General features: G+C 37.7%; 3 protein-coding genes across 6 annotated transcripts; 1 reads left to right on the top strand and 2 right to left on the bottom strand.

Moving 5' to 3' along the window:
* Positions 1 to 8839: 8839 nt before the first annotated feature.
* On the bottom strand, positions 8840 to 11138 carry LOC136236638 (cytoplasmic polyadenylation element-binding protein 3-like). 2 transcript variants are annotated; one of them, XR_010692197.1, is made up of 8 exons: positions 10864 to 11138; positions 10600 to 10795; positions 10196 to 10339; positions 10055 to 10144; positions 9875 to 9993; positions 9512 to 9808; positions 9166 to 9460; positions 8840 to 9122 (listed from the first exon to the last, which is right to left on the bottom strand). XR_010692197.1 is itself a non-coding variant. In XM_066026862.1 (7 exons), exons 1-7 carry the CDS (start codon positions 10981 to 10983, stop codon positions 9218 to 9220), a joined length of 1209 nt encoding a protein of 402 aa, XP_065882934.1. In that variant the 5' UTR covers positions 10984 to 11138; the 3' UTR covers positions 8840 to 9217. The 2 variants fall into 2 exon arrangements, 1 of the variants encoding a protein (XP_065882934.1); XM_066026862.1 differs by having other exon boundaries at positions 8840 to 9460.
* A 37-nt stretch (positions 11139 to 11175) lies between these two features.
* On the bottom strand, positions 11176 to 14383 carry LOC136236615 (cytoplasmic polyadenylation element-binding protein 1-like). Of its 3 annotated transcripts, XR_010692192.1 has the most exons (9): positions 13498 to 14382; positions 13277 to 13445; positions 13043 to 13228; positions 12817 to 12906; positions 12600 to 12718; positions 12246 to 12447; positions 12097 to 12191; positions 11704 to 12000; positions 11176 to 11353 (listed from the first exon to the last, which is right to left on the bottom strand). XR_010692192.1 is itself a non-coding variant. In XM_066026840.1 (8 exons), the coding sequence occupies exons 1-8, from the start codon at positions 14173 to 14175 to the stop codon at positions 11767 to 11769; spliced, it is 1770 nt and encodes a 589-aa protein (XP_065882912.1). In that variant the 5' UTR covers positions 14176 to 14383; the 3' UTR covers positions 11176 to 11766. The 3 variants fall into 3 exon arrangements, 2 of the variants coding, with proteins under 2 accessions (XP_065882912.1, XP_065882911.1); XM_066026840.1 differs by having other exon boundaries at positions 11176 to 12000; positions 13043 to 13225; positions 13498 to 14383; XM_066026839.1 differs by having other exon boundaries at positions 11176 to 12000.
* Positions 14384 to 14549: 166 nt separating this feature from the next.
* Positions 14550 to 15949, top strand: LOC136236662 (E3 ubiquitin-protein ligase MARCHF5-like). The gene is made up of 3 exons (XM_066026886.1): positions 14550 to 14682; positions 14839 to 15640; positions 15729 to 15949. Exons 1-3 carry the CDS (start codon positions 14642 to 14644, stop codon positions 15837 to 15839), a joined length of 954 nt encoding a protein of 317 aa, XP_065882958.1. The 5' UTR covers positions 14550 to 14641; the 3' UTR covers positions 15840 to 15949.
* Positions 15950 to 16873: the final 924 nt, after the last annotated feature.

Raw genomic sequence — 16873 nt, forward strand, 5'->3', positions numbered from 1 at the left:
TACCACAGCTTTCCCTTCATAACCTCACAATTCTCTCAGTTCATCAAGAGCTACATTTTTGGTGTTCTTCTAGGATGTAGCTATATGCAAACAACTAAACTGACAAGGAAGAGCTATTGTAAGATCGATCAATGGGCACGATCCCATGTACGGTTTCATGTTATAGAAAGTAAAACACGATTGAGTACTAACTGTAATTTCTCCATAGGTGTAGATTAGTCTCCCAAAAATCTGGTCATCTTGTGCTTGTGACGTCATTGTGGTTAAGTTCCTACTCTTGATTTATCAGATCACCTGCTATTTTATTTTTAACAATTGCTATACAATCCACTATATAGCATGAGTTTCCAAAACTCAAATATTACTGTGTACGTATCTATATATCTGTCTGTCCCACAAATATATGTGCACACTGAGATACATGTCACATACTTAGCATAATTACATTTATTTGCCTGAATAACAGATTCCGTGAGAATCGCAGATCCAATATAGGGAGGATGAATCGTACGAGGTGAAAGATGCATTGTTATCTGGAGCCTTTAAAATACAATTGTACTCAAATAGTGTAGCAGTTTGGCTTGCTTATGTAAATACATGTTACAGGTATCTTACATTTTATATTCATCTCCACGTCATTTAAGGATAAGCCATTGCTCCTGGTAGGCTTAATCAAGGTCACTAAATATTAGATAACAAATATACTACACAACATAAACAATTGATTGTGTCAGTGATAGTTGGGTGAAAGAAAGACTTATTTTAAATAAGACAAGCTAGTGGCAGTGTGTTGTGTCTATAGGGTAAGTAGTAATATTCAAGTCTATAATTTTATACAGCAATATTTGTACACGTATGGCCTAGACTTAATACTGATTTTGGTGGTTGATACATGAATGAGTTCAATTGTGCTATGAGGAATTGTGTGATGTTAGGTCAATAACTTGAAAATAAAAATATTGTTTAAAATGGGTGTGGCACATCAACTTAATGTGACTGTGGCATTGTTAGTGACTGCTCTAATAGAGTATATAGTCAACCGATGTATGCTCTTAATAGAGAACTCTGAAATACAAAGTTTCCCACTGAAGGGACAACCAAGCCCATCTGCTGACCAATTTCTGACACTTTAACCATAGTTGTCTTCATTTCTCTAGTGAATTTGAACATATTATCTAGTATAATGGTTGAGTCTGGTAGGGTGACTATCATTGTATGCGTAGTATAGTAATATGGTGTGTAGTATACCTTTCATGACTGTGTTAGTGAAAACCTGTGTAGATAATGTATCTGTACATTATGCATGCTTGGGCACATGCGTGTGTGTTTCTGCACATGCGTGTGTGCTTTGTGTGAATTCATACAAAATCAATGACGTTCAGTACGCTGCCTTACTGTGTTACTTCTCAAGCTGTTTTATTTTACCGTTACTGACTTCTTCCAAAAACGACTGTTAAAGTTATTCTCTCTGGGAGTGGCACATAGAATACCCTAACCTCCCTCATTAAAAATGCCATCTACCAGGAATTTCAGTTCTGTTTGTAATGCTTGATGACACTAACAGCTAGATAACTTACCCAGCAGCAGTAGCAACGTAGTGCAAAAAATATGCTCTGATACGATCAGAGCTTTCCCTAGCAAAATAAAGTATAGTAGTAAAACTGTCCATTTGTTACCAACATCAAGTTTCTTGCCCATTGGTAATTTACACCCCAAGGGCATTAAAGAATTTTGTGACTGGGTGTATCCATTCACTGGACTGGATTACTGGACTCAAACTTTTTTTTGTTTTCTTAACCGCAAAAGTATTTAGAAATCAACACCATTCACCACAAGACAAAACTTGCACAGAAGAAGACATATAAAACATTAAAACCTCAGTGTAGTTTGTTAAATTGTTTGCCTACTGCTACTATGATGCAAGCACTGAGCAGGTCTCAAGCTGACTGAATTTTATGTCGACATGTGCTATTTTACAAAAGAAGGCTAGAGAAGATGGACAGAAGCACTGGCAGTGTTAACAGTGCTGCATCGCCTATAGCCTTTCAGCAGTCTGTGTATTCACTATAATAGATTTGCCAGCTCCTTGGTTTATAATGCTTGTAAATAGCAACAAGTGTTCTGTGTTCAGTTAGCCACAGAAATGCTTTCCAATGCACACACTAACACAGGAAGGTAAGGTTGCATATTTGTGAAAACTACACGTAGTGCACAAGAAGAATAATTATGAACTTATCATACCATTAAATAGGTCGCTAAAACTATGACTATAGCTGTATGTGCCTCTAAAAAAATGCAAGACAAGACACCAAGTCTGGTATTCACCATTATACGTAGCTGATCATTTTTAGAGGTTGGAAAAGGTATTTGAGCAAACTTCATGTGAGTCCAGTAGTCCAGTCCAGTGAATGGATACACCCTTTGTGACTAACAGAATGGTCATACCTTTGGGGGAATTGAAGGTACAAACACTGGACTGGATCATTGGACTGGACTACTGGACTGATGTTTTTTTGGTATTGATTGCATTTTTTACATTCCAGGGTACAGGGTTGTGTTTGTTGTTGTCTTTTCCCTCAGTAATTCCAACTTGGTACATTCTGCACCCTATTGCAGACTACTTTCTATAGCATGCCTAGTTTCACCTTATTGTTTGCTAGGTTATAAGTAATCATTTAAAGTCTCCAGTTCTTGTTAGGTTAGGTAATCCAAAGGCTGTAGCACATGTTGCTGTCAGACCTTCAGTGCTGGTCACTGTAAAGTACTAATAATAATAATAGTTTCAAAGCAGTGATAGCAAATGTTTTAATTCCCATGTTTGATCCTCAAATGTGAACAGTAGCTATAATGGAGAGATACTCCGGATCAGCTGCTAGATTTGCACAAAGACACAGAGTAAAACTTTTCAGGGAACTATATGTTGAAGTGAAGTATATCGACCACTGTAATTATACCTGTACTTGCTACATTGTTATAATCATATCGAGTAGTGAGTTGTAATACTACGTATGTGTGCCGTACCACTAACTTGTTTATGTACACGTTATATACATACATATGCATAATTCTTATCTGCAAAATAGAATGATTTAGGCACCAAGCAGGAATTTCTAAGAAATTTCAATAGGAAACTAATATGTGGGACATGTCACACTAGCTCACATTCAAGCAGTTATGACTAACAAGTGTAACAGCCAATGAGCCAAATAGAAGTGGTAAATGCAATCAAAAACCAGTCCAGTAGTCCATTCCAGTGTTTGTACCTTCATTAGCTTTGGAGTGGAATAAGCTGTTCACTTCAAACAAAAGTCAAGTTGTTTCTCAACACCTTTAACCATGTTCTAACAGAGTAAAAAAATGAGATAAAGACAAATCAAAAAATTTTAGGAATGTAATTTGTGTGGAAAGTTTTGTAATTGCATCACAAAGTGTACAGAAAGGTTCATTTTTGCACTATGCCACTCTACTAACAACTGACATTCTGAAGTGTATGTTCTCTGGAGAGTACTAATTTTGAAGTGTGGTATCACATTCCTGTGCCATTAGAGCATTCCATAGTTGGCATCCCCAGCCAATATTTACATGGCTCCAACATTTCATGGGTACTGTCAGTAATGAACAACCCAATAGCTCAGAGACACATGTGAAATTTCTTTTTCAATAGAACAAACCTGTCTAGCTAGCTTCGCGTTTTCCATAATTATGAAACCCTCAAAAACTTGATGAAATACTGTGTCCATTAGAGATATGATACACTATGTTTTTCTATAACAATTTATGTGTACTTCCTGCTACATGTACAGTAGACTGATATCCTTGACAGAAACATTACGGCTACTCTTAATACTGATATGGTTATGTTCAGACCATTTGGTCTATTGTCATCTTTCTTGCTGGAAGTATGTAGGGTGATTGTGTCCACATCACAAGTTAGCTTAACTACACCTCCGGGATAGGAATCAACACATTAGCTTTACATGTTACTCTATTCAGTGGTAGGAGTCTTCAGTTCGATCAGCAAACAAAGGATTGGCAAGTATGCAAAACAAATCGTAAGTTAAGAAGACATTATTTTAGGTGGGCAGAGCTAGCCAAAATTTGCTGCATCATTCAAGTGGCATGGACTGAATTTGATGTTCATACAGTGAAAAATTCAAGACTTACAGTTGGCCAAAGTTTCAATCGCACGGGTCCATCTCTCAGTGAATTTTGTCACTGTTACTGTATTTGCCTATTTTCTCCACTATCTACAGTAGAACAAGATTACTGTAGTAAACAACCGAGATTCACAATGGAACAATGGTTCTGACTTCACCACCACCAATTGATAAAAGGTGTAGATAGTCTAGCACTAAGTACAGCTAGTATGGGAGATTCTTATCTGGGTCTATGGTGTAATTTACACACTTAAGGATTTGGGTATGATTTTTTGATATTACACCAAATACTTAGGAGGGATACTGAAATATACCCTTGAATTATAAGGGATCTCATGTAACAGATCATAACTGCCCTCACAGGTCACTCTCTCCAACTACTGTCACATCATCATATCAAACATTCCATTGTGACTCCCTCTGTAGGGAGGGTTAATACACAGTATATGTTGGAGCTTCATATACAATAGACCTGTCAGTGTAGGAGTATTGGTTACTCTACACTTCTACTACATTGTACCATACCACATGTTAACCACCTTGTTAGTTCAGTGAATTGTATTGACCAGTAATTGAACAATAATAATTGACCTTCACATGTGCTATTTTATGGAGGAGATGGTTTGAGGGTTGTCCATAGTAATTGATGAAAGAGTGGTTGTGATTGTTATGATATAACCGTTAAGACAAAAGGCTGGCTGTATGAGGCATTTCTTTCTCATAGAAGACTAAACATCTCACATGGTAAGGGTAAAACAACCAAAGTGATAGCTACTTTTGTTTGTTCTTTTCTACATTGCACATCACTTGTGTCAAGATATTTTGGATTACAAAATGATACCCACAATGATCCTAACCATTTTGCAAGTAACGTGAGATTGTGTGGGAACTTTCGTATCATCTGATGACCAGTAGTAGGATAACCATCATCACCAGTACTGGTTGGCAGATCTACGCCACTTTTGGTGACAAAGTGGTTTTGACAGGGGCTAAAAAAGGGACTAGTTGTGGCCAAAAAGCTAGTTGTAAATGACTTTTGGCTAATTGTAAATGGTGATTTGGTTAGTTATAAAAGTCAGACTAAATAGGAAGCTGCACCACAGAAAAGAATTAAGTCAAAAATTGCATACATGTGCTGTGCATGTTTACAGGGATTTGACTAAAAGTACCTCAAGATTCAGTCTTGAGATTGCCATTTTCAAAAATTTTCCACTTGTGGTCCACTAAAATTGCAATGTATACTTATGGTCATTTTCACAGTCCACTATTGATATAAAATAATTGCCTTAAAATCTAGTAAAACAATAGTTTGATCTAAACAATTGGCTTGTACATCACTATAAGTTTGTTTGCTAGTTCCAGATCTCAAGTCACTTATCTCAAATTGCTTCCAGATTCAATCTTGCCACAATCATGTTTCAATTATAGGTAAATATGCTCCCATACTCCCCTGAAATCCCTTCAATCATTCCCTTAACTGACATTTTGCTACACAACAATCATGACAATATAGAGTACAAAACTAAATAGGTAATTCAAACACAAAAGAAAATTTTGTTTATATGTGACTGGATTTGACAATACCAGGCTTCCACACACATCCAGATTTGCAACTTTGAAGGACCATAACTCAATGTAAAAGCAAGCTATCACTTTCAAAGTTTGACCTGTTATTGCAGTGTGCAATGAAAGAATTGTGTGAAAATTGTAGGTCAATAGCATACTCAGTGGTCAAGTTACAAGTGATTAAAGTCGAAGAACTGGTTGTGTGTGGAAGCCTGGTTTTGTCAAATCCGGTCACATATGTACTACTACTACCCCCCCTCTCCAGTCTCAGGTTTGGGTTAGTTATAAAAAATAGTTTTTTAAGTCACTGGGTTTTGAGTCCACGAGTTGCACCAAGCAAATAGCTTATAGCACTTTAAACAATGGCTTACTCAGTCGTGCACAAAAATGTTGCAGAACTTGGCTTTGCCATGTTCCTCCTGCTGGCTACTTCACTTGTTCAGTCATGTTTTACTGTCTATGATTAGAACAGCACTATGGTACTATGGGGTACACACAGACACACATGCTTATTCTATCGTCTTTTGCTTCTTAGTTCCACCCCAATACATACTAGATCATCTTTACAGATGATTTGCACCCTGCCAAAGCATAGTATGTGTTACTGTTGGTATTTTGCAACCAATTCTCTGCACTGACCAATATTTTGGAGGACAATTTTTCATTAAGAAAAAGGTTGCAAATTCTATGAATGACCAACCAATGTTTTGGCTAGGACTGACAACCGGATGATAATGGCAATAATAACCCTTTCTCTGATCTATGGAATAACTACTGCCAAATCAAACTTTTCTTTTGTAGTGACTGATACTGATATTTGCAAACTTCCATCCCACTATGCTACCATGTATGAATCATTAACTGGTGTCCACAGTAATAGACAGATGACATTTTTGTTGTGATTAATGGCTCGCCCTGGATGGGAGGCCCCGCCATATAGTGTGCACCACATGGGCAAAAGCTGCCCTCCTTCCTCAGTCAGAGTGAAGCTCTGAGAAGCCATTAATTGATGTCCTTTGTAGATAATAATGATACAATTGATACCATATAAAGTATTTTTATGGTGACACCTCCCTGAAGAGTTCAGCTGTAACTATCTATAGATCACAAAATGTATTTGTTTGTTGTTCTGTGAGTGTAGTAAACTGGCATGATGGCTCTGTCTGACAAAAAGTCAATACAATCTATACTAATGACTATATAACCACTACTGTACATAGTACACAAAGAAATGAAATTATTTATCTGGCCTTTAGCCAATGTCCATCCAAGTTGTATGTGGGTCATTGTCATAGTCTAAGAGTATCCATCTAGAATGCTTTGGAATAAGATTTGACAGTCAGCTGAGAAATATGAGACTGTTTGTGTTTTTAGGGTGGACTCAAATGGTAGACCTTGATAAATATGTTAGTAAGCAATTTCACCATGTCCATGTGACCGTACTTCTCTAGACTACCAAACCAGTAAGTATATTGTGGTATTTAGAAATATCCAAATTACATTATTTGTGTTGCAGTTTGCACAAATCTGGTTAAACATTGTCAAACCTAGCACGTATTGGTGTACATGTTTGATCAGCCTGGACAAGCCAGTAAGAAATAAAAACTTAACTAACCTGTCTAAGCCATGGAAGAGTTACTCGTTGCAGAGTTCCCTCCAGAAAATCAAGTAGAGTGGAAAAGTCATTTGTTAATTTTATGCATTCTTTCTACCACAGCAAAGTCATTTTGAGCAAAGTAGAGTGGTATTGCACAGCTCTTTAGGGACGCCAGGAAACCGTTGTTTTCCAAGGAGGCACAAAGTTGCATATTATCACCTTAAAGTGTGTCTGTAACTTAGAAACAACAGTCACAGGTCTTCTAGTACTATGATATATTTCAGTAATAAATTCTTTTATCACAATGTATGAAAACTAGGTATTAAATTTGGCAAATTTAAATCTCACCATAGATAACTTTTGTGCTGCACCCACAACGTACTGAATACTTAAAGCAATATTTCTTTCAAGAAGTTCTTCATTTTGTTCTAATGTGTGGTATGCACTATGTAGCAAGTTATACACTTGTCACATTTGAAGGACCTTCCTGAGCTTCACTAAGGAAGTTGCTATCTGGGAGGGCACTTCACAGCTTTACACAAAACTACCCAACCTGGAATTTTATTCTAGCTGAAATGTTCCAAACCATGTGAGATTTCCAATTGTATACAATGATAACATGGAGAGAGGGGGGTTTCCTGGTGAGGAGGTTTGTATCAAATAGAGAAGATCGAGTCACAAAGTTTGAAAAAGATTCCAGAAATATCCAACTCGTTTTGCAGACATCTACAGTTCTTCATTCTTAAACCTGGGCAATTATCCAACCCATTTTCTGTTCAGAGCACCACATCAACTGGTAATTTCTAATGATTTCAACTATAGATGCCTGATGACGACCATTGAAAGATTCAATTCACCTGGACCTTTGATTACCGTATACCCGGAAATCTTTGTGGCACAATTTTCAGTTATTTGCAGTTAGAAAAGCTACCATGAAATTTTATCAAGTGAAAGTTCAAGTTCATGCGTTTCCTAGAAACTTCAAACTCACCTTGCTGATAAATTAGTGTGGCTCCTGGTGTATGACACTTTTTATAAGTATATGTGGACTCCACATATGCTTACAAAGAAGTATTACATGTTCCCAATATTAAAGTGGGAGAGAAGCTGGCCTACTGCAAGACTGACTATGCCTCGCAGAGACTACGGCTACTGTGTTACTTGGTTCAGACATGCTTTAGCAATCTGTATGGCGCTTGAAGTAAAGACCCTTCATAGCTGTGTGATCGAGAACAAAAATCTCTAATCAAGCAACAGTGATCCAGAAATTTAACACATGAAAATCTTGACTAAGTGCATAACCGTGAAATATACATACCACAAAATTTCTGGGTATACAATAACTAGGTTAAAGTCTAATTTGGATGAGGAGTTAAGTCATATAGCTTTGAAATTGAGTGTATTTCATAATTCAAAATTATTCTATGTTAAAAAATTTCAATGCATCAGATTTGATGGATTCTACATAATTAGTGTGATTTATCATAATTTCACCTGTAGTTTTTATTTAATTACATAATGATGGCAGTATATATTATCAATACAAGTTTCTGTACAAGCAAAAAAATGTTAATAATTAATAACAAGTCCAGCTTGCGGATGAGTACAAATGATTGAGAATGATGATATAAAAGTATTAATCTGACATGTATAAATCAGGAAAAACTGGTAATTACATTATAAGTAAGTAATAGAAGAAAATTGTATTATGAAAGCACAAAATATACACAATTAAGCTGGCTTGGGATTGTCTACATCGTGATGATAAAAGTATTAAAATGAGGTCGGATTACAAAAGTTGGCTATTACAAATATAAGAAGATAATTGATATTTAATAATAGTACCTGTGTTAAATGAAGTCATCCAGTCTTGCAAATGAATAAGTGAGTAATGGGCTTAAAAGAACAGTCGGTTTTGTCTGGAACTTGTAGCTCGTGGGCGATCGCCACCTTCTTTAACTAATGGTCTGTGGCTGAACTTAGCTGGCATGGAATGCACCGTGGCCCAACAGTGCTCACAGTAATACTGTAGGCAATTTACATTACCACAGAAAAAAGGAGCATATTTTCCACTGCACTGTACACCATGACACTCGTCACAAGGTTGATCATCTAACACATATGGTTTAATCTCCACCTGCTGAGAAACATGTAATTTAATTTTAGCCATTGATAACAGCTGGATGTTTACCTTTTTGTCCATGTCAGCATATGTGAGTTGTACAAATCTTGCTGTCACAGCACTGATGTAACTTGATTGGCTACAGAATGTCACCCTGCCGGCACCTTTGGGATACTTGAGCTCTGGGTCTGTGTCTATTCCAGCATAGCAGACATTACCAAACTTGCTATCCATAATTTCTGCTAGTTCTGAGGCTTTAAGAGGCCGTGGCACACCACCAACAAAAATGGTTTTTCGTGAGTCAAGTGGATAAGATCCATCCTTAATGTAATCACTGTCAGAGAGACTCCATGGTCGAATTTGTACCTACAACATTAATCAATACAACATTAATCAATATAACACCTATTCATGTTAATCACAAATACACACCTTTTTGTCCTGGTGGGTCAGGCTTGATACAAACAAGTATAACTTGTCTATTTGTACTAAACAAGACTTGATTAACTTGTGTACTGAAGATTCATGTAGGAACAACAGGAATGCATAACCTGTACACAACAAACAATTCCAGGGTTACCACCCATAGTTGACACATTTTAAACACTTCACCTTTGGGTGGAAAATATGCCTTGGTCTGTGCCTTGTGTGGCCAATCAACAGTTAGAGGCCCAAACTTCTCAAAGTAACACTTGATTTCTTCTGCAAAGAAAACAGCATAACACTTGTAGGTTGTTAATTTGCATGGCTTACCATCGTCGATATCCGGAGGGAGTCCGCCTACAAAAACTTTTCTCGAGTAGACGTCTGTAGGGACGGCAGCAGGGATTACGTCACGCGTACACCCGCCATTCGACCAGTAGCTTGGAGACCTGCTTGGCAACGAAGCGTTTTCGCCTGCAAAATAACAACACATGATAAAGTAGCGTGTTACAACGAGCCTCTGACTATTACACAAACTAAAGCACACAAACTAAAGCACACAAACTAACAGCGACGTTCATAACGCCAATTGCAGTTGCTAAACAAAAAAGGTGAAAGACGTTCTTTCTTCTTGTCCATCCCTTACACACATACAACAGTCGTAGTTTCAGCTGCTTGTATGAATACACGTGCAGTAGCTTAATGCAAATGAAATTACAGGGTCTTCCCCTTACCATAGGTACCATTGCTCCAGTGCCCTGAGACTAGCGGACGATATTGCCACACGGTGGATACTGGAACACGAGAACCTTTATGTTCCATGGTGTCCTCTAAGGCTCCCATGAGGCCCATGCCTCTAGCAAACGAGTTGGAAGATGCGGCATAAAGGTTATTCTCGCTGCTGGGTGTACTTGGAAGCTGCTGAAACGTCTGCAAACGACACCATAGTCATTACAGGTCTTGCAAAGCTATTTAGAGCGAGATTAAGAGTTGCTTACCCATCTGTTGTGTCTTCCATTGTCTCCCATGCCGTACGCAGGCACCAGTGCAAACGGTTGCCTATCAACTCCCGCGAATTGAACGTGGCCCTGGCAACCGAAGAAATGTATTACGTCCATTCAAACAGAGACAGCTGTCAACCCTTAACGAGCTCAGGTGCAGTAACAATATGAGCGGGTTAACTGGCCCTCGCTTTTTATACGAGCAGTTTGTTTCAAGAAACTGCATCATTAGCGTTCGAACCAACCCCCCACTAATCAACGCCTATTTCCCAAGTTTCGTAACCACGCAACAAGATTAAACACGTCCCATCAATTAAATATAATAATATGCAAAATCAATAAAAGCAACAATGGCAAAAATGTACAGAGGTGAAAATTAAAAGTATTTCTCTGATAAAATCTGAAACAATAAAATGTGACATCAGTTAAAAGCATAAAGTAAAATCTGTGCGTAAGTCCTGCTTACAAAAATTGTAGTGTACAATACCTATGACAAAAAAAAAACACAACTCATCTTTGCAAGCTAATATAAAAAGAATATAACCTGTGAAACAACAAGGCAGTATAATCTGTCCAAACTATTATATATACAAGACACACAGCTGGTACCATGTGCATGAGATATTACAATAGGGATATAAAAAAGCACATAGATAAAACTATCGAATAAAATACTGAGACTAAGGTACATCATACACTAATCACATGAAAAATTTCTACAAACTATCCAAATAAACACACGCACACATATTAACACAAAACGTTACGACATGTATAAATGAAAATCACATAAAAACAGCAACATTTGCCTTTTTTCTATAAGGATATATGTCTTACAAAATGGTGAAGATTAAATAAGTGACAGTGGCATATATGCAGTGGAAAGCAGCAGCGATAGATTTAATGGCCTTTTCCTTTATAAGTCATTGCCCGTGGACGTTCAAATCCTTCCTTAACCAGAGGACGGTGGTTGTGTCTCCCGGGCATGGAATGGACTGTGGCCCAGCAGTGTTCACAATAATATTGTAGGCAATTCACATTGCCACAGAAAAACGGAGCATATTTACCAGCACATTGTACCCCATGACACTCATCACACATTTGGTCATCCAACACATAAGGCTTGATCTCCACCTGCAATAAAACACAAAGGTTATATATTAACTGGTTGTATTGAATCCATTATAAAACACAATATACATTAACTAACAATAAACACAATTTTCCTACCCTTTTATCCACATCACCATAGATGATCTGGACAAATCTGGCTGACACTGCACTGATAAAACTTGCCTGAGACGAAAATGTGACCCTAGCAGCTCCTGAACAACACAGCACAAATAATGCACTGTCTGAAAATCAATAAAATGTGTCACCTTTGGGGTATTTCAACTCAGCATCAATGTCAATCCCAGCATAACACACACTACCATACTTCTCATTCATAATCTCAGCAAGCTCAACTGCTTTAAGTGGTCGTGGTACACCACCAACAAAAATTGTTTTCCGAGTGTCAATAGTATGATCGTTGTCCATGATGTAATCACTGTCCGATATTCGCCAAGGTCTAACCTGAACCTACATAGATAATATGATACAGTAGCATTACAGGAAATTAGGTAATTCTGATTATAATGTGATGAAAGTGATTATCTAAACTAGCCTGCCCGAAGCCACAAGAATGTTGACCTTATGCACTATTGGAGTACAAAATAAAAAGTTTTTATAACCTTCTTTTCCTTATATGTTGGACTGGAGATGTACATGTAATGTTTGTCGTCTTCTTCAAGACAAGACATCACCAGCTTGTGAATCGACTCCTCTTCACTGAATAGCAAAAAGGCATACCCTATAAAGGTGCCATAGTATTTACTGAAATCTGATGCAATAACATATTACATCAACAATGTAGTGCCATAAAGTTATTTACCAAAACCAAATGTTTACCTTTAGGAGGGTAGAGAGCTTTAGTTTGTACTTTATGGGGCCAGTCAACAATCAGGTCTCCAAACACTTGAAAATTCTTTTTGATGTGATCTGAGAAAAACAAAATAGAGATAATAAAAGACAAAGAAGTCAATAACAAAGATGCCCATAAAAGAATACTTAACAGATACAGTGCCAATTATAGCTATGCAAGGTGTGAAATATTTTACATAAACATGACTCTCACCTTCATCAATATCTGGCGGCAGACCACCTACAAAAACCTTCCTGGAGAAAGTGTCAGGTTCAAACTTTATTGGTCCATCAACTGGTTTAGGGATACGTGGTGATGGAGTACTGTATGACCAACCAAATCCAACACTACTTGGACGGCTAGTGATTCCCAGCACAGAGGATAAACTGGACATGTCTTCTGAAAGATTTATATAAATGTGAAACACAAATTGTGCTAAATGAGAACCTCGTTTTTCTGGAAGTGGAGTACTTCGGCTGCTACTGCTGCTGAAAATGGAATTAGAACTGCTAAAAGCATTGCTGCTAAAGGCACGTTCTTTCAAGTGGTTTCCTCCTGACACAGACAAAGTAGTTGACAGTGGAAAACGACTGAAATCATTTCTTGTGGATGTCATCTAGGAGTGTATACAACACTAAAACATGGACTAAAAAACACAGAACATATACCTCTTGCAAATTTCCTGTGTGCATTATTGATGCTGGCAGAAACGTCTCATCTTCATCATCCTCATTCTCACTTAGATTGTTGGATGCTGGTAGAGAAAATGATCCATGTCGTATGTGGTCACTTCTCCAATTTCTGTTCGTGGTAGCATGGGGCAGTGCAGTGGTTGCTGGCACGTTATTAGCAGAGTAAAATCTCTTTCTGTCAAACTCAGCCTCTGATTTGCTAGCTACCACATTAGGTAAACCAGAGGAGTCCCAGAGTGAGCCACTTCCATAGAGTGCAGGCCATCTGGTATTGTTGCTAGATATTGACAAGTTACCAGTAAACGCTGTTACATCGTCTGACAAAGATCCCTGCGAGTCAGAACGCTGCAGCATTTCATATTTGTCACCATTTGGAATAGTCTCAAAATGGTAACTCGACTGAGGTAGAGAGCTAGGCGGTGGGCGCGTCTTCTCAAAGAAGAGGCACCTTTTATTCTGACACATACGAGAATGTTTGCTGTCTGTCTTGGCAGAGAAACATTGCCTACAAATCATCTTGTCGCCTTCAGCCAGCGTATACTGTCTGCTAGTATTAGCCATAGAAGAATCAGGCACTTCGTAGAAAGATAACTCTATTTCAGTCCAAGGTTCGGAAGACAATACGAATTCTTCCCTGCATAGATTGTGCGACATTATAAAAATAGACGCTGTTTTTGAGCCTTTTGTTACTGAAAAGTGTCGATTGCCAGGTCAGAAGCACTTCCACATTTGGCTTCCTCCTTTGTTTTTTTTGAACAGAGAGTCTGTATCCAGCTCCAACTATCTCGCACGAGGCACTCAGCTCACAGTAGGCTTTATATGAAGGTAAGGATGGGATAAACTGAACTTTAATTAACCTTCCACGTGCGCGTACGTAATTGATTGGAATTAAAATCAAAATTCCTTAAACGGTAAATGTAGTTCCATAAAGCACCCCGTTTTTTTTGCAGCTTTTACAGGTAGAGCAAGTTGCAGTGTATTCTACTATGTGCAATCCGATCTGGTTTTGTACTAAAAGCAACTTAGTAAAGATAGTGTAGCTGCAATTAGGCACACCCGCTTCTACACGTGGTGTGAAACGCATGCGCACTTTTGTTATTTATTTCCTAAGGCGGTATTTATGAGTAGACTTAAAGAAGCATCCTTTTCTACAGAACAAGAGTAAGTTACTATTACTACAACGGTACAGCATACTAGGTAGCTTTTCAAATGTAAAAGCTATACACGTGTTCTATATAATGCACACCAAACATGTAACGTATGTGCTACATGTTTCTGTTACAAATAAACAGGTTCATTTGGTGTATTGTAATGTAGGAAACAGTGTTGGGTGTGCTATTCTACTAATAGAGATGACCCCAGCTTAGAATGGGTTAGTCCTTGTCAGTGTAGTGGCACTACTCAGTGGATACATCAGATGTGCCTCTTAAAGTGGATTAACCAGAAACAGGGAGGAGATGTGAAAATGAAAGTGCATTGTCCTCAATGTAACACACTGTACAATATTTATTATCCGGAACTAAACCGTATCCTACTCATATTAGATGACGCAGATGAATATTTAACTTTCTTTGCACCATATTGTGCCCTGTTTTCATCGTTGTACTGGTATTCGTCATATTCTGACGGATTTGTAATATGTTCCCAGTTAGTTGCTCACCAGTTTAACAAAGCACCAATACAAATCATGACACATCCAATGATCATTCTTTTATATGGATTTTCACTCTTTTATGGGTATGTGGCCTGTTGCCAGATCATTGGCCAAGAACAGACTGTTAATTTGATGGAATCATACTGTGGCACCATTGTCATAGCTTTCCCACTGATTCCAGTTTCATTAATAATTTTCAAGTCTCTTCCATTAAAGCGAATTGCATTCCAGTGCCTTGTTAGAGGAGTGCCACACATCGCTCAGTGGATTTTGGAACCCTTTGGTCTTCATCTGTACTTTCAAAGACTGTATCCAGTCACAGGGTATGAGAAATTTCCTCCACCAAAAGAAACAAGAACACTACTTCGTGTTGTTTGCGGAGCTTTGACCCTACCTAGCATTGCTGCATTTGTTGGGAAAATACTATTCAGTTCTGTAGATGATGACTTGAGAAGAAGTCTACTGGTAGGTTAATGCAATCTTGTTTAACAAGTTTGTATGTTGTGTGTAAACCTTGAAGGCTCCACTCTACTATTGTACCATTTACATGTAGGGTGGACTGGCATTTTCATTATTCAAGGGATCCTTATACTTGTACTTGTACTGGCAGAAGTGTCGTAGACTGGAACGAAGAAGAGTACTAGACTACCAACATGTAGATTGACATTTATTTTCTCACATGAATACTCTCTCAAGATACTTTGATTTATGATTAGCTGTACATAAACTACACTAAGTGTGTACAGATATTCCAAGACTGGGCTGTTCACAGAATTTTTGTCCGTCAGCGAAATTAGGTTCCAAGGCTATTTGCGGTGTGTATATGTGAAAACTTTCATGCTGCCTGCAAATATTTTCACTTTAAATTGTAACCTTGTAATTGTTGTCCCATTATGGACCTATGAGAAAGCCTGTGAATATCAGTAGGAAGTCACATCTTAGGGGAGACCTCCATGAGTGGTTCTCAGAAACAAACAAAAAAATCTCTTATCTCTGTTTCTCCCCATTAAGAATTTCTCTCCAAAATGAAGGCAGCCCTACTGTAGCTACTTATAAGCTTGTCATTTTCTCAGGTAGTAAGTTGTTTGTATTCCTTACAGCTTCACATCAAGGTGCTAAGTATGGACTTCTGGAGCTGTCAAACCAAACCAGATACTTTCATTTATCTTTTCATCCTGTTATTAATTATGTAAGGAGGCCATACACTACCTCTATACTTCTACACATTAATATATATCTGATTATAAAAACCTTGTAAATTTACAAAACCTTAGGTGGTAGCTATGATTACATGTCATATACGAAGGTCACATTTGCAGTGAGAGCATAGTGTAAAATGGAAAATTTTGACAAATTCATTAATTTGCAAACATTTTTTCAACATCTTAGAAATTTTATGGCATAAAGATTGAAGTATTTCATCACAATTTTTTATTGTTAATTTTTGTCAAAACTACTGATTTCCTGTAGATTTTGTTGTGTTCTTTTGATATAGTTTTAGCCAATGACTGATTGTCCAAGTATTCAAATCACTATTGTATATTGCACAAAATGGGGAACCCTTTCACACAAGTGACAGTATTTGTAATGTATAATATGCAGTGTGCACACACCCCATGGATATCTGAAAGACGGCAGGTGTGAGGTCTGGTGGTACAGTACAATCAAAACTGTTGTAGAGCTACATCATGTTAGCAG

The sequence above is a fragment of the Dysidea avara genome, chromosome 10 (assembly GCF_963678975.1).
Source record: "Dysidea avara chromosome 10, odDysAvar1.4, whole genome shotgun sequence".
NCBI lineage: Eukaryota > Metazoa > Porifera > Demospongiae > Dictyoceratida > Dysideidae > Dysidea > Dysidea avara.